General features: G+C 46.8%; 1 protein-coding gene across 6 annotated transcripts in view; it reads left to right on the top strand.

Moving 5' to 3' along the window:
• OSBPL5 (oxysterol binding protein like 5) overlaps window positions 1-21,818 on the top strand; it is a 157,630-nt gene extending 135,812 nt beyond the window's left edge. For 5 of the 6 annotated variants that reach the window (XM_063946331.1, XM_063946328.1, XM_063946330.1 and 2 more), the window contains 9 exons: window positions 876-974; window positions 4,339-4,436; window positions 7,465-7,554; window positions 8,815-8,951; window positions 9,208-9,393; window positions 10,546-10,663; window positions 13,799-13,916; window positions 17,627-17,741; window positions 20,827-21,818. In XM_063946331.1, coding sequence (XP_063802401.1) covers window positions 876-974; window positions 4,339-4,436; window positions 7,465-7,554; window positions 8,815-8,951; window positions 9,208-9,393; window positions 10,546-10,663; window positions 13,799-13,916; window positions 17,627-17,741; window positions 20,827-20,965 — 1,100 coding nt within the window. In that variant the 3' untranslated portion in view covers window positions 20,966-21,818. The remainder of the gene's footprint in view (window positions 1-875; window positions 975-4,338; window positions 4,437-7,464; window positions 7,555-8,814; window positions 8,952-9,207; window positions 9,394-10,545; window positions 10,664-13,798; window positions 13,917-17,626; window positions 17,742-20,826) is intronic. The other variant, XM_063946329.1, reaches the window with a different exon arrangement.
• The last annotated feature ends 737 nt before the right edge of the window (window positions 21,819-22,555 follow it).

The raw sequence follows: 22,555 nt of genomic DNA, 5'->3' as shown, positions 1-22,555 counted from the left end.
GACAGATATACTGTAGAGCTGTAGACTTGCTGACCTCCAGGATTATAGATCAGTCTGGGGCGCTGTCTCACCATGTAACGGTTAATGGAAGGCGTATTAAAGCCTCTGTCACACATACTCTGACAGTCTCGGGTAAATTGCAGAGATGAAAACCAGCTTGGATGTCAAAGTGCGAAAGGAAAAATATTCTCCATTAACAGATCTTCCCGGTCAGGTTACGTTGTATCACACTCTCCATTAAATCCTCTCCAAGGGATGAAATGGAAACGTACAGTAGGGCCGAATTCAGAGTTGTTAGCAAACCAAAAAAGCACATTAATGGGCAAAACCATGTGCAGTGCAGAGGGGGCAGATGTAACATGTGCAGAGAGAGTTAGATTTGGGTGGGGTGTATTCAAACTGAAATCTAAATTGCAGTGTAAAAATAAAGCAGCCAGTATTTACCCTGCACAGAAACGATATAACCCACCCAAACCTAACTCTCTCTGCACATGTTACATCTGCCCAATGACACAATGCAAATACAGCATCCAATATTTAAAGGAGTTGGGAAAACAATGCTATATATTATAACACTTGATAATGCAGCCGGGGGAAACGTCAGGGTAAGGATCATTGATCCCTATGGTGAATGTACCCCCAGAACACTTAATTCATGAGGAACCTGGATAGTAAATGAATGCGAACAATGCATCCACAATGCGTGTTCTATGTAAGGATCAGTGATCCCTATTCTGAGGTGTGAATAGCCTCTAGGGGCAATGTGGCTACAGATTACTAGTGGCGCGGATGTCCTCGTCTGAGTGATGTATTGATGGATGGTATAATGCAGAGGATCCGCCGCTGACACATTGCATCACTGTCTTCTGTTATAGGGAACTCCCTCTCTGCAATACTAGATGGCAAGGCCAGACTGACCTTCCTGAGCCGTGATGAAGACTACACCATCACCATGCCCTATGCCCACTGCAAAGGTACGGCACAATGATCCACCGGTAATAAGTAACCGTGTCAGTGACTTCTATATAGCAAACCCTACAGCTAGTGCCCCCAGTATGCTCTGTGCTTAGGCTGTACTCGCTACATACGGCACACATACTATATGTCCCATGGTGTGTGGTTTAAGGCAGTGTTGCCACAAGCGGGTGGCTGGAATATCTATAATGACCCCCAAACCATGCACCATCTGTAAATTACTAGGGTGTCAGCCTTAATTGGCCACCCACCTGTCGCCATGCGGTTCCTGCAGAGGTGTAATGTCGGCTGCACTCCCACCCCACCCAATCTGGTTACTGGGTGATCACTGGGTGAGTGGAGTAAGGGTAAGTAGCAGTTCTTCCCTTCTGGCTCCTTAAAGTAGGGACTATGGGGAAGATTTATCAAAGTTTGGAGAGAGATAAAGCAGGGCCGTCTTAACAGCTGCGAAGGCTCCTGGGCAAAGCAATGCACTGGAGCCCCTACCTATCCTCCAGCTGTGGGGGCGCTATCGGTGGTGGCAGTGATGTCCCGTGGGTGCTAGGGGGTGTTCTATATTTCACTCAGCACGCAGGACCTGGAGCAGTACTTTCTGCTAAGTACTCCTTTACAGAGGGGTCGGGGGATGCTGTTTAGTGAGATGGGGCGGGAGGAAGAACACTAAACTGTAGAAGGGGCATTGGGCTGAATGAAGGGGCCCCGCGGTACATGACTTCCAGGGTGGTAGGTGTGTCTAATTCACATGGCGGGGGGTGGGGGGGGGAGTGGGCTTAATATTCAGCATTTTCTGGTGGGAGAGCGATTTGCTTGACCGCAGATATATCCAGTCGGTGGATTTCTTAGCTTTCATTGGTATAGAAAACTAGAGTCAAACCTTTCAGGGGGTACTGGGGTCTTGGGGATATGATAAACCGACATCCCAAGCGTGTGGAGCTAGAGCAGGGACTGGCTGCTGGAAGGATGCCAGTGTCCACCAAAAGGGGAGACTCCCAGTTCTTGGATTAGAACTGAGAAAAATTCTGTTAGACAGAACCCACGATATCAGGCTGGGAAGAGGCTCGGATGGGACCGCTTCCCAAAAATCTGGTACCCCTGGATAGAGGAGACCCTAAGCTATCACCATAGACTCTTGGGGCCTTGGACAACTGCCCATTAAGCCCAATGCAAAAGACGGCCCAGTTAGTTGATTAGTTGGTGCTATCTCTCACCGAGCTTTGATACATCTCCCCCTATCTGAGAAAATGCAGATTTATGGTGGACTATTGGGTGCTTTGGCAGCAGTTTTGGATTAAACCTATTGTTGAATACCAGGTGTGGTATAGAAAATCTATAGTAATTAGATAGACCTTCATTAGGTCGAACCCATATGGACGATATGCATTAAGTCAACAAAGTCGAAAGGTAGATGTAGGAATGGTCAACGCAAAAAAGGTCAACACATGATTTTTTGGGTGTGCTTTTCTATGTTTCATGATGTGTGATCCCAATTATAGCAAACGTAGACCCTCTCTGGCTCACCTTGCTTCGGGCAACGTTACTTTTCCCAATCGTAGTCCACGTGGATGGTAAATTAAAGCAAAAGTTGAAAAATACGTGAAATCCCCCAAATGTGTCATCTTGACCTTTTTTGACCCTGTCGACCGTATGGGGTCAACCTATTAGCTATTTATACCTTGGAACCCATATGTAACATGGGCGGTAACCAGGCTGCAGCTCCAGCCCTCTGACATCTAGCGGTAGATTTACTAAAGGTTTGCTCGTAGCAACCAATCATATTCCAGCCCTCATTTCTCTACTGCAGTCTAGAAAATGATAGACCGAATCTGATTGGTTGCCACTTGTGTTTTTGAAGCCTTAGTAAATCTAACCCTTAGTCCCAAAGACGCCGGATTGATTCTTTTATTTATTGCTTAAATGGGAGACCAGTGATTAACAGTGATTAGAACGTTGGAACATCGGGGAATGTGAATCCGGAATAATACTGGCCACACACTAGACCAACTTTCATCCAACTGGTTGGTTGGTTGGTTGGTTGGTTGGTTGGTTGGTTGGTTGGTTGGTTGGAAAAGAAAATCCAGTAATGTCTGAGAACAAATGACAATCGGCAATTTGCTCCCAAACCCCGGAAAACAGACAAAAGCAGTCAATCAGACAAGTTGTTAACTATGTTTGATGTGATCATCTTGTCCGTTTTCAGACATTTGAGAGCAGACTGCTGATTGTCATTTGCACCCGTACATTACCGGATTTTCATTCCAACCAACCAACTAGTTGGATGAAAGTTGGTCTAGTACAGAGGTTCTCGGTCTCGGTCCTCAGGATCCCACCCAGTGCATGTTTTCCATGTCACCCAGCAGGCGCACAGGTGTACTCATTACTCACTGACACATTTCCCAGGTCACCCAGCAGGCGCACAGGTGTACTCATTACTCACTGACACATTTCCCAGGTCACCCAGCAGGAGCACAGGTGTACTCATTACTCACTGACACATTTCCCAGGTCACCCAGCAGGTGCATAGGTGTACTCATTATTCACCGACACATTTCCCAGGTCACCCAGCAGGCGCACAGGTGTACTCATTACTCACTGACACATTTCCCAGGTCACCCAGCAGGCGCACAGGTGTACTCATTACTCACTGACACATTTCCCAGGTCACCCAGCAGGTGCACAGGTGTACTCATTACTCACTGACACATTTCCCAGGTCACCCAGCAGGAGCACAGGTGTACTCATTACTCACTGACACATTTCCCAGGTCACCCAGCAGGTGCACAGGTGTACTCATTACTCACTGACACATTTCCCAGGTCACCCAGCAGGCGCACAGGTGTACTCATTACTCACTGACACATTTCCCAGGTCACCCAGCAGGTGCACAGGTGTACTCATTACTCACTGACACATTTCCCAGGTCACCCAGCAGGCGCACAGGTGTACTAATTACTCACTGACACATTTCCCAGGTCACCCAGCAGGCGCACAGGTGTACTAATTACTCACTGACACATTTCCCAGGTCACCCAGCAGGTGCACTGGTGTACTCATTACTCACTGACACATTTCCCAGGTCACCAGCAGGTGCACAGGTGTACTCATTACCCACTGACACATTTTAAAACTTTCTCAGGTGGAGCTGATTAGTTCACTTGTGATTCTGTGAGGAGACCTGGAAAACAAGCACTGTGTGGGGTCCTGAGGACCGAGTTTGAGAACCTATGGTCTAGTATATGGCAACGTAACACTCCTTATTATCAGCATCAGGTTCCTCACTCTAGCCCTGGATGAGTGGAAGTTATCACTGGTACCCTCTGCTACCAATTGTATGATTATTTGCTGATAAACCATGTTTTCTATTAGGACTTCTCTATGGCACGATGACAATGGAGCTTGGAGGAAAAGTTACAATTGAATGTGAGAAAACTCAGTACACGACAGAGCTGGAGTTCAAACTAAAGGTAATAATCTCTCTGTTATAAATGCATCTGCTATATATATTCCTAGTGACTGGATAGGCCGCACTCTGATGTCACTGGCTCCTAGTGACTGGATAGGCTGCACTTTCAGTGATGTCACTGGATCCTAGTGACTGGATAGGCTGCGCTCTCAGCGCTAGTGAATGGATAGGCTGCACTCTCAGTGATGTCACTGGCTCCTAATAAACTAATCTGAAAGCTGCAGAATAAGAATAACTGTGATGGGGCGTATCAGGCAGCGCTTTGTGGGGAATTCTCTAATAAACCTATAAATTAGTCATTTTCACAGGAGACACAGACTAAACTTCCTGCACAATTTGTTAATGAAAGTAAAGCAAGATTTAGTGTAGAAATTATGTGATTTTCCCTCCTATGGATCACCGCCGTCCTGGTACCCTCTCGTCCTAAGAGAGGGTGGTATTCATGTGACCGGCGGTCGGATGACCGACAGTCACATGACCTCCACCATCCCGACCGCTCACTATCCCGATGGTTGGCATGCCGACCAACAGGGCTATTTCCACTCGTGGGTGTCCACGACACCCATAGAGTGGGAATAGAACCTGTGGCGACCGCAGGTCGCCACCGAGCCCGCAGCGTGGCGAGCGCAGCGAGCCCGCAAGGGGCTTGCTGCACTCCCCCCTCCCCGCCAGGATCCCGGCGTCGGTATGCTGCCGGGATCCCAGCGTCGGTAAGCTGACCGGCGGTCTCCTGACCGCCAGTCAGCCGTACTACACCCCTAAGAGATATAGTGCAAGGCTTGTAAGCAACACGAGAGAAAACCAGAAACTTGTCTGGATATTATTATTGGTGACATGTTAGTAATGCTTAGTGCATCTGTGCCTCCCAGAATATCACATTCACAGACCAATAACCTGCAATGAATGGTGTCCTGTTACCCACAGCATGGATGATGATTCGCAAAGCGGGTGTCTCGCTGCCAGGCAGTGTGTGTATAGTTGGCGCATATGCAGTTCTTGCACTTCCCCGTAGTTTGGGAGTCTCCAGAGACGCCAGTGGCACAGAGCCATGTTGTAGCGACTGATTCCAGGATGAATGCAATGCCAGGGGATTTGTACGGAGACGCCCACTGGCAGCGTCTGAGATTCGCCGCTTGTGTACGAAGACACAGACCTCTGATGCACATCAGATCATAATGGACCTTCTGAGTGACCCTACAAGGTCATGTATCATGGCCGTCGGCAGTAAGACAGAGTCATTGTAACCGAGTACGGGAGCGCAGTTGCAAGTGATGTCATGCCCCCGCAATGGTAGCATCGCGCCTGTGTAGGAGTCCCGGCTTCCCTGTTACTGCCCACAAACAGTCCCTGACTGTCACTCACTTTGCAAATAGATTGTCACTCAGCGCAAGCCCATCGCGGCAAATGCTCAGTACAACTTAGATGTATGTGCAGTGGCAAAGGGTCTCCCACTGCGTACAATGGGGGTCATTCCAAGTTGATCGTAGCCGTGCTAAATTTAGCACAGCTACGATCAGTTACTCAGACATGTGGGGGGACGCCCAGCCCAGGGCTATCCCGCCTCGCATGTCAGTCCGGCCCCCCCTTCCCTGCAGAAGTGCAAAGGCATCGCACACCGGCGATGCCTTTGCACTTCAAGAGTAGCTCCCGACCAGCGCAGCTTTAGCGTGCTGGCCGGGAGCTACTCATCGCTCCCCAGCCCGCAGTGGCTGCGTGTGATGTCACGCAGCCGCTGCAGGCCACTCCCCGCACGGTCCGGCCACGCCCACGTAACAGCCGCCAAACGCCGCCGTTTCGCCCCTTCCCGCCCATCGACTGCCTCTGCCTGTCAATCAGGCATAGGCAATCGTAGTGCAGCGACGGGCGGCCATGCGCCGGCGCACTGTGGCGCTGGCGCATGCGCTGTTCTGACCCGATCGCTATGCTGCGAAAAACTGCAGCGTGCGATCGGGTCAAAATGACCCCCAATATCATAATTGCAGCATCCATCTGTGACTCGGGTACACAGTGCAGAATTGTGTACACACACACACACACACACACACAGACACACACACACACACACACACACTGTTATTCCACCAAGACAAAAGTAAAATCGCAACAAGCACTTAATCGAGTAGGAAACACAGCCCAAAATACTGGTATAGGAAAGGGAAGGATAAAACCAGGGCCACATAGAGCAGTGATGGGCCCGGGTGATAGGGGAGGAGGGGCTAAATCCTAGTGAAAATGTCTATGCGCTGGATGGCGGTGTGTGCCAAAAAAGGGGGTTATTCTACCTCCGAATATGCAACTGACCATAATAAATCTGTTGCTATAACGTTTGTTTTAGTTTAGCAGAACAAATACATCAATTGCAATAAATATATAATTGTGCAATACAATGTAACATATATCGGTGTCACAAACAGAAGGAAAGAAAGAAGCTGAACCTAGAACCAGGGAAATGATAATGAATTATTCTTAGGGGTGGTCGGTATTTTCTGTAGAAAAGTTTAGTACATTAGGAGAGGTGCCTCGCAGACTGTAAGGGGCTACAGACCAATTAGGAATTTTCCTCTTTCCTCTATTTAGCTGAGAATCACAGAAGATGTATTGGGCGAGATGTATTAAACCTTGGAGAGAGATAAAGTACCAACCAATCAGCTCATGACTGTGTAATTTGTTTCAAATGCAGCCTGTAACATGGCAGTTGGCAGCTGATTGGCTGGTAATAATATCTCTCTCCACTTTATCTCTTTTTAATACATATTGTATGCCCCACTGTAATGATTCAAGTAACTGCTGTTATACTCATTAAATAGGCTTTTGAAAAGCGACGTTATCCGCACACCTACTGTAGTTGCCAATTGGGGCTCATGTGCCAGAACTGCGCAGCCGTCACGTCACATGCGCAATTTCTAGAGAATTTGTGTCCCAAATGGTTGGGTCTGTGTCAGTCCTCTGCAGATTTACACCAGGAATATGGATGAATGTCTAATTCACAATTGCTGTAATATGTTAACACAGTCCTATGTGTGTTACAGCCGTTCTTTGGTGGCAGCGACACATTAAACCAGATCTGCGGGAAGATTAAAGCCGGAGGAGAAATCCTGGCAAATCTGGACGGACACTGGGTGAGACTTGTTCGGTTTTCTAGAACGTGGGCAGATGTTCCTGGAAACGAGAGGGATTTGTGGCCACTTCTATGCCTAAAATACACAGAAGTGGTGATACATGGTCGCATGAAAGATGTAGAACATCACTGGATAACAAAGTTACAAAGTGTTCCAAGTAAAGGGTTGGATTATATGTTCTCAATGCTGTTTGCAGAATGAGGTCTGTCTCTCTCCTGTGATGGCTGCCAGTGCTTATATCTGCAGAGCCAACACCTGCAGAGAATGTAACACAGAATGGAAATGGTCAGGGCAGGCAGAACCCAAGCTGCATTGCCACCGCAGACAAGTAATGGTCAGGGCAGGCAGAACCCAAGCTGCATTGCCACCACAGAATGGAAATGGTCAGGGCAGGCAGAACCCAAGCTGCATTGCCACCAAGTAATGTAACACAGAATGGAAATGGTCAGGGCAGGCAGAACCCAAGCTGCATTGCCACCAAATAATGTAACACAGAATGGTAATAGTCGGGGCAGGCAGAACCCAAGCTGCATTGCCACCAAATAATGTAACACAGAATGATAATGGTCAGGGCAGGCAGAACCTAAGCTGCATTGCCACCACAGACTGGAAATGGTCAGGGCAGGCACAACCAGAGTGCAGAATGAGGTCTGTCTCTCTCCTGTGATGGCTGCCAGTGCTTATATCTGCAGAGCCAACACCTGCAGAGAATGTAACACAGAATGGAAATGGTCAGGGCAGGCAGAACCCCAGCTGCATTGCCACCGCAGACTAGTAATGGTCAGGGCAGGCACAACCCAAGCTGCATTGCCACCAAATAATGTAACACAGAATGGTAATGGTCAGGGCAGGCAGAACCCATGCTACATTGCCACCAGAGAATGGAAATGGTCAGGGCAGGCAGAACCTAAGCTGCATTGCCACCACAGACTGGAAATGGTCAGGGCAGGCACAACCCAAGCTGAATTGCCACCAAATAATGTAACACAGAATGGTAATGGTCAGGGCAGGCAGAACCCATGCTACATTGCCACCAGAGAATGGAAATGGTCAGGGCAGGCAGAACCCTAGCTGCATTGCCACCAAACTAAACCGCAGTCCTCTGCAGGAGGATAGCCATTGCTATGTCTTCTGAACGAACGCTCCTATCTGTGGCTGGGCCTAATATAGCTAAACGTAGCCACTTGTTGAAGGTGGAATTTTCCTGCCACAGTAGGTAGAGACCATTTGTCTGATCCAATCTACCCCTTGTATTCTCAGGACCGAGAGGTCTACATAAACGGCGTACACACTGACAGCAGGGACATATTCTGGAATCCAACTGCGGAGATCAGAAGACAAAGACTCAAGCGCCATATTGTGTTGTTTGAGGAGCAGACAGAGATGGAGTCAGAGAGGTAAGATGTGACAGTGATGATGTATGCCAGGCAAGGTCTACAAGGGCCCAATGTGATCATTTTGCTCCACTTGTTGGAAATGTCATACATATCTGTATCTGGCCGCACATTCTGAATCTAGCCCAAATAGTACGTGACTCTAGCAGGACACTTATCTTGCATTCCCAAACTATAATACTATAAGAAGCTGTAACACGGCCTTATCTGTGGAGTAGTCAAACAAAGAAGTGAAATGTTCAGTCTGGTTATATTGCAGACTGTGGCAACACGTGACCAGCGCAATCAATGACGGAAACCAGCACCAGGCCACAGATGAGAAGTACGTTTTGGAGGAGGCTCAGCGGAAGGCAGCACGGGAGAGGAAGGAGGATGGCACAGAGTGGGCCCCACAGCTCTTTCTCTATGACGAATTCCTGAAAGAATGGCGATATAAGTATGAAGAGTAAGTGCCATGGTGCCTGCTCCCAGTGGAACCAGGTCTTCGGATACACAGAGTTAATCGTACCACTTGGACAGATATTCTTATTAAGGGTATTTATTTAAAAAAAATAGTTCGAACCTGTGCAGGGAAGCCCCATTGGATTTCGAATCCTGTTCGTGACGCCAAAGAGCACCTTAAGGCTAGGACAAACACCTTTGGCATCAGGGGGGGATTTTTCTATAGATGTACACCCACCTTGTGTCTGCATCCGTACAGTCTTCAGCAGTCTGGGGTCAGCTCGGCTGTTCTTCTAACTGGGCCGCATTCCATCCCTTGCACAATAGGTATGTAGTCATTCTGTCGGCATGGTCTGAATGTCAACAGTAAAGATGTTGACTGACATAATGTTTGTAATGTTGTTAGGTTGACATTACAAATGTGGATAGTGCATGTCATTGTTAGGGTTAGGTTGCGGTTATAGTTAGGGTTCTAACACTGTAAAAATGCTATGGCAACATTACATAGCACACCCCCACAGTATATTTGTGATGCCGCTGTTGGGAGATGAGGTATGGTGGCATTACTCACTGGGGGCGGATATAATCTCCCACATAGGGCTTTCTTCTCTTTAATGCTTTACATTAATCATAGCGATGACGCTCAGTGTTCTCATGGGCGGGGCTATTTATTATAGGATGACGTTAGCAGAAGAGCAATGGGAAAAATAAATGACAGAAATGATTGTTTAGTGCCCCTCCTCCGCAATGTACAGATTTGCTAGAAGAGACAGATCTAATGGGCTTCATTTATCAGTGGGAATAAGCCCAGTTAGAGGGCAGGTTTGCAGAAAGGCGTGCTAGCGCAATTCTAAATACAAAGTATCCCAGCTGTATGCGGTACATAACCCTGCACCCGCGACACTGCAGCACGCGCTAGGTACAAATGTGCGCCTTCTAGCTGGACGTGATCCTGACATTAAGTGAGGCTCATTATGTACTTCTATAGTGTAGCGACTGGTAATGTAGTGGTATACTCATTTAAATAAAAAAAATCTCCCTTTAGTAATTTCTTTGGCCCGGTCTGTGATTTCTGGTATTATCTGTGTGTTATTGCGCCCCCCAGGGGTGTGTGCGGGGCAGGGCATCTGAGTAGTAAATGTCGTTGATTTCGCAGCCTGCATCCCTGGCACCCCCTGACTGACATTGCGCAGTATGAGAAGGACGGGATTCTGCAAACTGTGAAGAGGAACCTGACGAGCATGCTGGCCCCGCGGACTGACCCAAAGAACCAGGTAGCCGAAGATCATTTACTATATATATATATATATATATATATATATATATATATATATATATATATATATATAATACACCATTGTGCCCGCTGTCATTGTTTCTATGGAAGCACCAAACAGAGGTTCGCTAACCTGACGGGGTCTCCTCTGCGTCTTGTACAGCGCTTCTCCTACTTACTGTTATCCCAGTTATATGAATCCTGAAAGCCTATAATCCTGTAGGCTTACCATACTATCCCTTTACATTAATTACACCGGTACTGTGGCTGATTAAAACCAGGTGAAATGATAGATAGATAGATAGATAATATAATATATATATTATAGATAGTAGGCTGCAGCACTCAGTGTAAATGAAACCTATCGCAGCAGATAACAGCAACTGCCTGAAGACAACGTGAATGAACATGAAGACGTTGTTATTATCTGAAGATGGCGGTAGCCCATTGTAGCCTGCGCGCTTCTCAGCACACTTGTAGCTGGCAGAGAGTTCCCGTGGAAGCCTCCTCGGAAGTGACCTCTGCGCAGTGCGCTCTTAGCTGACCGCGCATGTGCATACCCACCCCCAGCAGCCATCACAGCACATCGCAGGGGGCTGGCTCCTGTCCCTGCGTGTACACAATCATACATTCAGATGATAGGATCGCATAGTGCGGTATGACTCTGCCCAGATCACACAGAGTATGCGATCCATGATTAATGGCCCCCTTAGAGAGAGAGACTGATCCACAAAGTGTATTTATTACCTTTTATTAAATATGTTTCACTCTCCGAAACCTAAAAATTGCCCATGTACATAGGCCCAGATTTATCAAGCCTTGGAGAGAGATAAAGTGGACGGAGATAAAGTACCAACCAGTCGGCTCCTGTCATGTTACAGTCTGCGTCTGTAAAATGACAGTTAGGAGCTGATTGGTTGGTACTTTATCACAGTGCTATTTATCACTCTCCAAGGCTTGATAAATGGGGCGTAATTAGTAGTTGTGCTGCTATATCTCCCCCCCCCCCCCCCCCCCCCAATCCAAGCCTGTACACTGCATCTGCCACGACTGCGGTGTGGGGATTACCGTTACCCCTGAATTGCTGACGGACAGCTGCGCACTGTTGACATGAGTGCAGTGAAACAATGGATTAATCATTTTTTGGAGTGGAAAACCCCACAAATGTGTTCCACACTGTACCGCAGCCGCTGCGCTCATTCAGGGTAACTGCGTATGTTCCCAATAGCGATGTTACTTGTACCGTTATTACCGTTATTGGATTGATACAGGGCCTATAACTGCCCATCTCTACCCCTCCTAGCATAGCGTAGCTGGATGTGTGTGTGTGTTATGTTACAAGAGAGGGAGGGGTGACCTCTGCCAGCGCCTTCTGGTTGTAAGCGACACCAGGGCTTGTTGTCGTTTGTCAGCTAATTAGAGATAACACCGCACCAATTAGTTTCTAACACAAGCTACATGATAAAGCGAGATGGTAACCGCAAAACACCGCACACACAGCGCCCTCTGGTGGGGCATCCCTATACCTGCATGCAAATCATATACAAACTCTTTCCAATGCAAGGTTTTTTTCTTAAAATGATCCTGCTTTCCTTTTCCCCATTCATTGCCCGAGAGCGAGCGTGCGATCCCCATTACCTCATAGATGTTAAAATGCTTTAGCATTCATAAATATGCTTTGCTGAGTAAAAGTGTTGTAGCCCTTGGTAACATGTTGTAACCCTTGGTAACATGGAAATGAATGATGGGGGTAATTCAGAGTTGATCGCAGCAGCAAATTTGTTAGGAGTTGGGCAAAACCATGTGCACTGCAGGTGGGGCAGATGTAACATGTGCAGAGAGAGTTAGATTTGGGTGGGTTATTTTGTTTCTGTGCAGGGTAAATACTGGCTGCTTTATTTTTACACTGCAATTCAGATTTCAGTTTGAACACACCCCACCCAAATCTAACTCTCTCTGCACATGTTACATCTGCATCCCCTGCAGTGCACATGGGTGGTCATTCCGAGTTGTTCGCTCGCTAGCAGTTTTTAGCAACCGTGCAAACGCTATGCCGCCGCCCACTGGGAGTGTATTTTAGCTTAGCAGAAGTGTGAACGAAAGGATCGCAGAGCGGCTACAAAATATTTTTGTGCAGTTTCAGAGTAGCTTCAGACCTACTCAGCGCTTGCGATCACTTCAGACTGTTCAGTTCCTGTTTCGACGTCACGAACACGCCCTGCGTTCGCCCAGACACGCCTGCATTTTTCCTGTTACGTCTGCGTTTTTTCGAACACTCCCTGAAAACGGTCAGTTTCCACCCAGAAACGCCCACTTCATGTCAATCACTCTGCGGCGAGCAGTGCGACTGAAAAGCTTCGCTATTCCTTGTGTGAAACTACATCATTCGTTGTAATAGTAAGACGCGCATGCGCATTGCACCGCATGCGCAGAAGTGCTGTTTTTTTGCCTGATCGCTGTGCAGCGAACGAAAGCAGCTAGCGAACAACTCGGAATGAGGGCCATGGTTTTGCCCAACTGCTAACAAATTTGCTGCTGCAATAAACTCTGAATTAGGCCCTATATTCTGTAGCAGCTGCACTTGAACGGTTTGTCGGTGTCATGAGAAACCATTTTGCATTGATACTATTATTTGACGCCATGGGCAGAATCTCTGAAAAGGACATGTGCGGTGTGTAGGCATCATTAAACATACCTGCATACAGTACAATGGAAGCAGACATTTTGTGGGCTGAGCCAATATTCATTTAAGGCCCAAGTGGGAAGGGTGAAGGAGGTGCGTCGTGGTGACGCCACGATGATGTGATTCACTGGTGAAGTGGACGGGATCCTAGAGAGTGGTCCTTGGGGTGCATTTTCCAAATGCTCTGGTCTATAAAAATGGAGCTGTTGCCAATAGCAACCAATCAAATTCTATTGATTTAGCCAACACCTGATTGGTTGCTATGGGCAACATCTCCCCTTCTATAAACCCGCACTTTAGTAAATATATCCCTTACACTGTCGGGTGTCCAGGATCATGTTTTCCGGACATTCCAGTAGAGTAGGAACGGGACTGGTTCAGCCCACAAAATGGCTGCTGCCACAGAGATGGCCGGTCTGCTGACTCACACTTCTGCTCTTGTTCCACTAGAGAGGCGCACAGGAGGGCAGACATCGCAAAGCCAGCAAACAGCCTTCTATCAGCAGCCAGACCACCGACAGCAGCTGCTCCACTCCTGAGCCCGGACGCGAATCTTCCGATGATGACAGTACGTTTCCTCATATAATGCTCTTATAGCTATCAATGTCCATCTGTCCATCATTCATGTTGTCCATATCTGCAATGCACGGCACAAGCTGTGGATATACTGTATGATCTATATTACTATGCAGAGACTGTGGTCAGAGAGCAAGGCGGCCATTTCCCCACCTGGCAGCTATTTCCCCACCTTGCTTTTGGCTGTGCAAGCTGCCTGCCTAATGCTGGGAGTGAGATGCACAGTGGCTGGATTGGCCACTTATAACCATTGTCTGTACACGCTGAGAAGGAGACGGGCCAGTCAGTGGTGGAAAAAAAGGGATGACCATCGGTTGGTGAAACAATCGATGGTCATCCATTGCATAGTAGGCTGCCATCGTTTACCACTTACAGTATCGCTATCGATGGAGACCACACTGATGGCCATCCCTAGGAGAAATGATCACACACAGGATCACAGAGATTGGGGGGGAATGTAATCCAGTGTGAGAATCAGAAAGTGAGAGATTTTGGGAGAGTTTTCCTGTGTTTTTTTTTTTTTTTAAGTGGCAATCATTTACATGGAAAAAATCAACCTGGTTTTGCCATGCAAATGATTGCCACTTTAAAAAAGAAAAAAAAAAAAAAGAAAAGGGAAAATTCTCCCACAATCTCTCTTTTCAATTCACACACCGTATTACATTCCCCCCATTGTGTTTCATCCTTCGTAGGACATGGGAACCCCTGAGAGAGCTCAGACGCGGGCAGCCTCCCCAGTGATGGGAATGGTTAAATTATGGAGAGAGGTTAGAAAAAAAATGGGGTTTCTTAACATTGCAAAATAGATGCCACATTTCAGAGATAGATAGATATATATCTATATTTATTATGTATATTCCAGCCTGATGCTGTGATTTCCAGGCCACGGACCATAAAGCGTTTCAGGCATCATCTGCTGTGAATGTAGAATAGCAGGTTTCACCGTCTTTATACGGAGGGGGTTTCTATAGTAAGGGTGCTAAGCCGTGGCATTCTTTCCCACATGATTCACTAACCAGTGTTCTTATAAGGAAGCTGTACAGATGGAGCCATCTTCATCTTGGCCTTTAATAGGAATAACTGAGCCAGGGCAGACAGACTTAATCCCCTGCTGTAATGACTTAATCTCCTGCCGTATTGTTCTCTCTGTATTGTATTGCAGCTAAGAACAATAGATGAAAGGTTTATGCTAATAAACCATGGTGCACCTAGGTGCAGCAGAGAAGCCTAGATAAACGTGGCTCCATCTGTACCTGTAACTATAGAGGGGGGAGGGTATACAGTCATAATGTCAATGTTATGATGGTGACGTGGTTAAAATGTAGACATCATAAATATCAGCATGTGAAAAGGGCGACTTTAGCGCTAGGGTTACTGTCACCTCAAGAAGACATTTAGGGGGAGATGTACTAAGCCTTGTAGAGAGATAAAGTAGCAGCCAATCAGCTCCTAACTGCCACATTACAGGCTGTGTTTGAAAAATGACAGGAGCTGATTGGTGGATACTTTATCACTGTCTAAGGCTTGGTAGATCTGCCCCAGTCATTGCCATATTACTGTCCCTGCTCTCCAGGCTATTGGTGACTTGCTCTTGTGGCGGATGGCTACGGCAGTGTAAGTCACGTTCTAGATTACGCTGTTTGGGCCACCGGTCCAGTTTGGCTCCCATGAACTTTTCCTGGACCCGCAGGAATTGAGGCACAGCATTGCGTCTGTGGTTGGAGCAGCTTCTGCCTCCTCTCTGGTGCCTCTTTCCGTAGCTGGGGCAGGTTGCGGTGTGTCCATTGCTACCAAATGTTTGGTTTATTATATTCTTCTTCCTGTGGCTCTGTTGAACGGTGTCATGTAGTTTCCTGCTCGCCGACATGTCCGGGATGGTCCTGAAAAAGGAAAAATGGATGTTAATATTGTCCTAGATTAATGCACAATTATCCTGCTGAAAGCGGTTATCCAAAAAGCTGAATCCAACATATATAACACATGCGTGTATTCATAGTAACCTCAATGTGCTCAGACAGCCGGAGACCGTGCCGGAGGTCTGCCCGCGTCCTGACGTTAATATCCTCACACAGCTCCCCTGCCCCCTGCGTAAGCCGGAGCATACAGAGACTGGCCATCCGAACCAGGAAATCGGTGTCTGTCTATGCCAGGGATGGGGAACGTTTGGCCCTCCAGCTGTTAATGAACTACACATCCCAGCAAGCCCTGCAACAGTTTTAGCATGACCAAATTGCAAAACTGTTGCAGGGCATGCTGGTATGTGTAGTTCAGGGATGAGGAACCTTAGGCCCTCCAGCTGGTGCTGGTCTATGCAGACCTTGGGCTCAGCACGCCTACGAAATGCAGTGACACGCCCCCTTTTTTGTAGCACGCTCCCTTTTGCCGTGTAATGGGGAGCTGCGCGCGATAACGCAGGACTCGTTCTGCGCACACGCAGGCCCACAAAATCGCATTGATATGGGAATCAGATGGTGTACATACTAATCTGAATCGGGTAGCAAGAAAAATGAACCAAAGGGTTAGGCGCCGATAAGGGTGTGTCCCTATGAGCTGCCTATAAAATACAAGTTATAGAAAGGCAGCAGCGCCTAAATATTAAAAAAAAAAAATTCATTAATATACAATAGAACAGATTGTCTGGATAAATAAAAACGTTATAGATTTTAATATATGTTTAAAATTCACGTTCAAACGTGACTTAACCAGGGTTATATCCTTCTAAATGAGCAATCAACACGTTCCAGACAATCCGCTCATTATTTTAATAAACAATGAAAACCTGAAATGAATATCCTAATAAAACGTGGCGGCAGACTAGTGATATATTGAACTACATTTTATTCAAAAACAAGCGTTCTAAACGGGTGAAGTGTGAAATAATAAAGTCCTACGCAGAATGGACTTCCGGTCCTCGGAACGCAGACGCCGCTCACGTCACATCCGGTCCACCGCGAGCTGTAGTCCCATTTGGAAATTAAGACTGGACTTCTGGTCTTTGGAACACAGGTGCGGCCCACCGCAATCCCGCTCAATGGATGCACAATGACCACCGCTACTATGTGTACCGCCGGGCCCTCCTATCAGATGGACAGCCCGATCTCCATACAAAGTGGTTGCCTATCACAGTCTTCCCAAAAACTTAACATCAATACATATATTTATTTATCTATCTATCACTTCTGGTAATTGGAACGCAGATGTGTCTATCAATAGTGTAATCTCTAAAATTTCCTAAGGGGGAGACGCAGAGAATAATAATCTGAATCAGCCCCTGTGTGTCATACAGCTCTCATTATATTTTGATACCTCCACTACAACGCCCCAAACTGCCCCTCTATTCTCTTATCCGCTGTCTCCTCCCATGCCCAACACGGACAATGAGGAACCAATATAAAACCACCCTGTAAAGTGGCAGTTCTAAGGTGCAAGATGGTATAGGATTGGAAATGCGCAATGCGTGTTATGCGCTCCTGGATTTGGACTTAAACCCCTGCACGTCACATGCGGTTTCAGTTTTCAGCCACACAACCACAAGGCGGTAAGTCCTGCGCTAAGTGGCTGAAAGCTGACGGTGATGTGCAGTGAATGCGCTTTCATCAAATGCATCCCCAGGCCTTACAGTACGTGTAATAAGATGTCTTCTAACCCTGATGGCCCTTCATGAATACAAGACTCACAGCTGTTACGTTTACTCCACTCCAGGTTTTCCAGGTCCGTGCTCGCAGTGTGGAAAAGAGAAACATGAACTGAAGGAAATCCAGGCTGCGGTGTTATCGCTACAGAAGACGCAGCAGGATATACATAGGTATATACATAGGTAACTGCATTCACCTCACCCATGACCGACTAGATCAGGGAGCTAGAAATATTTATGGGACAACTGGCAACTCACCCAAGAGAGACCTAGCCAGCGCTACCGTAATGACATAAGCACCAGGCATTCACTAAAACATTGTAACTGGGTTAATTGTGACTGTGCGGCTGATTCAGAGATGGCAGCTAATGCGGCCTGCAGCGGCAAACTGAGTATGCGCATCGGCTGCATTAAACCTGCGCGACCGTACACATTGCGGTCGCAATGTGATTGACAGTGGCGGGCGTTCACGGGGTGGTATGGCAGGCCGGAATCATTTTCAGGGCGGCTGCGTGACGTCACACATAGCCGCTCTGATTTTTTTTTTTAAAGGGGTCAACCTTAAATCGATGCATCCACGATGCTGAACGGCCTTGCTCTGTGCTGGGCGGCCCCCCAGCATGTGAGGAGATGGACGCAGGTCTGGCTGCGTATGCAGCGATCTGCGTCCATCCCTAAATAAGGTCCCATGTGCACACTTTGGCAATTCAGCTAGAGTTACGCCATGTTCAGATATACCACATTACCCGGGGGGGTCTGTCTTCTGGACAGGTCTACTATGATATCCCGACTGTCAGGATCCCAACCGCCAGAATAGCAGCAGTGGGGCGAATGCAAAAGAGCCCCTTGCGGGCTCTCTGCACTCGCCACACTGCAGGCACCGTGGCGCGCTATTTATTTTCCCTCCAGGGGTGTCGTGGACACCCCAAGAGGGAGATTAGTTGTCTGTATCCCGGCACCGATACGTTAAGTGCCAAGATTCCGAATGCTTCCCCTTCTAGTCTACTATGCAGCCCCCTACAAACAGCCACGCATTGCAGGAGTGATCAGGGCGTACCTCCCAGCCAGGTTTGATAGGATAAGCCCCTAAATTTAATAAAAATGTTTAGCTGCTCTAGTCTTATAATGTAAATAGATGTGAATATATATACTGGTGTTAAAATAAATGGTAGAAGCAATACTTTAGCTTAATAAAAAGTAAAAACATTTCTCAGTGTTCTTAATCCTCTTTGGCTCTTTTTTTTGGGGAGTGAAGGGGGGGGGGGGGGGGGGTAGCCGGGCGTTGTCATAATCATTTTATGCTCTGCGGGTCGTGTTTATAGCTCCTGTAAGTCCGTCCCTGCAGTACTTCTTCTTTTCTCCAGCGGGGAGAATGCCACTGGCAAGAGGCAACATCATTCCCGCTGTGCAAGTTTCACTTCCAATGACCCGACGCGTTTCACGCCACTTAGGCACTTTATCAAGGATAGTCTCTATTCTGTAGGCTTGCTATTCATTGTTATAAAAAAAAAAAAATGATTAATTTATAACGTAGCTCCTTTGCGGAAATCTTAAAAAAGAATCGGCAAGCTCATGGACTAATAACTTGTTTAAAATTAAAAATATTTTACAAGAAATATGCATTAGATTGTTATTTAATGACAGTATTGCATGTTTCAAGTAGATTGTCATAAAAAGGCAAGTGTTGTGCATATCTAAAGGCATTCAGTTCTATGTCCGTATATAGATCCTGCGGCGGTAAGGTTTTCATGGTGTATATCTACCTAGTTTCAGGTCTCTTCCTCTCCAGTGGGGGTTCTTTTTTTTTGTATCCCTATAAACTTATGCCCTTTTAGGGTTTTTATTGTGGACTTCTAGCAAATGTCTAAATATGGACATAGAATTGAACCCCTTTATTAGATATGCACACTTTTTTTTTTTTTTTTACATAATCTATTTTGAAACAATACTGTAATTAAATAAAAAAAATCACATATATATTTTTCCGAAAATATTCCATTTATTTTTAACAAGATTGTATACGTCCATGACCTTGCCACTTCTGTTTTTAAGATTTCCGCAGAGTAGTTCCATTTTAAATAAATCAATAAAGCTTTTATTTTATTTTTTAACAATAAATAGTAAGCCTATGGAAAAGAGGCTATCCTTGATAAAGTGCCTAAGTGACATGAAACGCGTTGGGGGCCTATCAGGGATACCAGAAGTGGAACTTGCACAGTGAGGGCGGGATGTACTAAAGGAAAAATGCTGTAAAACCCCCGAAAACTGGGGTTTTACCGCATTTTCAAATGTACTAAGACCCTACCGCCAGTTTTTCGCCGTCCAGGGTATCGCCATCTCTGGATGGCGATACCCTATAGAAGCCTATGGGCTTCTTATCGCCGACCGCCGCAACCCGCCGCAAACGCCGACCCCCCTCCCCCCCGGCATACCTTCCTTCAGGAAGCCCTGGTACCGGAAGGTAATCTCCTCCTCCCCCTAGCAACGCAGCCGGAGGTCCTTCTGGCTGCAGGGGGGATGAGGAGGCGCCGGGGGCAGCCTGCTGCTGCTTCGCGGCATCTAGGCAGTGTGAAGATCCCGGGGAGGTGACGGAGACCCCCCGCACACCACCTCACAGGTATCGCGGGGGGGCTTCGTCACTGCATTGCGATATTGATCGCATTTGTTAGTACATATGCGATCAACATCGCTGCGATAAGCGGCGAGGGGCGGTGATGTATCTTAATACATCTCGCCCTGAGAATGATGTCGCCATTGGCGCCTCCTGCTGGGGGAAAAAGAACTTCTGCAGGGAAGGACTCGCATACATCAGGACCAATTAGCAGAGAGAGGGGGAAAGTAGTTAAAACTCAAGATCTTGTGATCCTGCAACATTAAAACAACATTGCTGTTTGATACCTACAGGAACCATAAACACCACCCGGGTAAGCATTAAAATTGCTTATATGTTAAGTGGCAACACCCGGCTGCCCCCCAAAAAAGTGCAAAATTACACTAACGTATTTCATGTACCATGTGTGTAATACATATATTCATATCTATATACAAGTGCTTTTATCAATTTTGTAGGAATGTAACCAGGCGGCAAAATTCTTGAACCCCCAATGCTCTCTTTACCATCATGTAAATTCCTGATATCTCCAGCGTAATCTAAGCAGTAGGAATAGGTTCCTAGTATAAAGGTTATTTGGGTTTCCAATGCCATCACAAGTACAGACCAGTTACCATGACTGCCACCTGTAACAATGTTTCCTGTCTGTTTCCATAGAAACCTCAACACATTAACCAAATACGGCTCATTTTCCAAGTGCTCGGCGCCCAACGTCTCGCTGCTGAGCTCCCGGCACTGGCTGCTTCTCTGCCTTTTCCTGGCCTGCCAGCTCTTCATCAGCTTCGTCTTTAAGTAGCCGGTCCCAGCGAGGAGACTTCATCTGAACCAAGGGCAGGCAGTACCTCCTCACTCCATCCGTCGTCAGACTACTGCTCCTCCTGCGGGCCGAGCACGCCGGGAGATTCAGTGATTCCTCCGTGGTCTTCCCCGCCAGTCGCTTCCTCCGTGACCAACACCACAAAAGGGTTAAACACAAGGTTAACGAGAAGCACGATATAATATATAATGATGCAGGGTTCACACTGGTTTTCTATGCTGCTGACGGGACTCCTTTCCCCAACACAAATCATTATATTTAGATACCGGTTGTCGGAAACTGAATTTACACTGCCCGCGGCGCCCTCTTTATATCACTTGGAATTTTAATTTCAGAAAGTAGCACAAAGCGACATCAGCAGGGAATAAGTTACCCGTAACGCCTCGCAACGGCCTCATTTGCAAACGTTGATGTTTGTTACTTTTATCTGTCTGTTTTGTATGGACCTCTAATGTCTATGCAAGGAGGTTATACAATGCATCTGACTGCCCGCACCTTGCCTGCCAATCTCTAGACTCAGAGCATGCCTGTAGCACTTTATCTGCATCCGGAAATTCCGTGTTCCAGTTCTGTCCCCTCCAAGAGGTTCCCCGTCTCTCGCCTTCATCTGTAATAAGGTATTCCCACAAAGGGACTTCTCCGAGTAACGCTGGATCTCGTAGAGTGAGAAGTCATCTTTCTGGGATCCTGGAAGAAGAGGAGGCTCTTTACAACTGCACACAATTACTGTATGAACATTAAGGCAAATAATATGTATTTATTCAAGGGGAGGGGGGGTGTCCATGTATTTTGTTTTATCACAAGTCCGGAAATACATTTATTTTCAAATCGATGGTCTCGTCTCTTTATAAACTACGTCTCACCCAAGCGGAGAAAGAAGAATACTGTGTACGTTACATGTTGTATGATGCAAACACACAGGAAGAATGAAAGCGTTGCTTTTCCTAAGCCAGACTTTAGCGGAGCTCTGTGCTGTGAGATATTTGGACTATTCTATGAAAAGTAATATCATACTGTATAGATATAGCAGCACTCTAGACCAACACAAGAAGTCGCAACGACATACTGTATATACGTTACAAGGTTTCAGCGCTTTTATTGCGCTCTCGTCTGGTAAAGCAAAGCTATAGCTCTGCTTAACCTGATGAAAGCGCAATAAAAGCGATGAAACGTGTAATGTATGTACAGCAGTTGTGAATTCTTCTTTTGTTGGTCCGGAGTGCCGCTCTTCATTGTTTGATACATATCACAGCTGACTGTTGTGAATTCGGAGGGCACCCGGCAAGAAACCTTCTGTAACCATTGAGTGCCGGAACGACATGTTCTTTATACGCACACCTATATATTATAGATATTACATATAATAAATGTGTATATTTTCCTATTCCTAAAGCAAAAGTGCTCCGGCACTCGTGACGTTTCTCTGGTGTGCAGCCGAGCGTCTGCCGGCAAGGACTGAGACTCACACTACAACAATCTTTAGATGTTGCACAACCACTTAGTGCGTCTTTAGATGCCACCACCTTTCGCACCAATGACACTTTCGCCAGCCCCACGCTATGTGCAGAT

The sequence above is a fragment of the Pseudophryne corroboree genome, chromosome 11, assembly GCF_028390025.1.
Source record: "Pseudophryne corroboree isolate aPseCor3 chromosome 11, aPseCor3.hap2, whole genome shotgun sequence".
NCBI classification, from domain to species: domain Eukaryota; kingdom Metazoa; phylum Chordata; class Amphibia; order Anura; family Myobatrachidae; genus Pseudophryne; species Pseudophryne corroboree.
The sequence above is the reverse complement of the archived record's forward strand: the minus strand, read 5'-3'. Positions and strand labels throughout refer to the sequence as shown.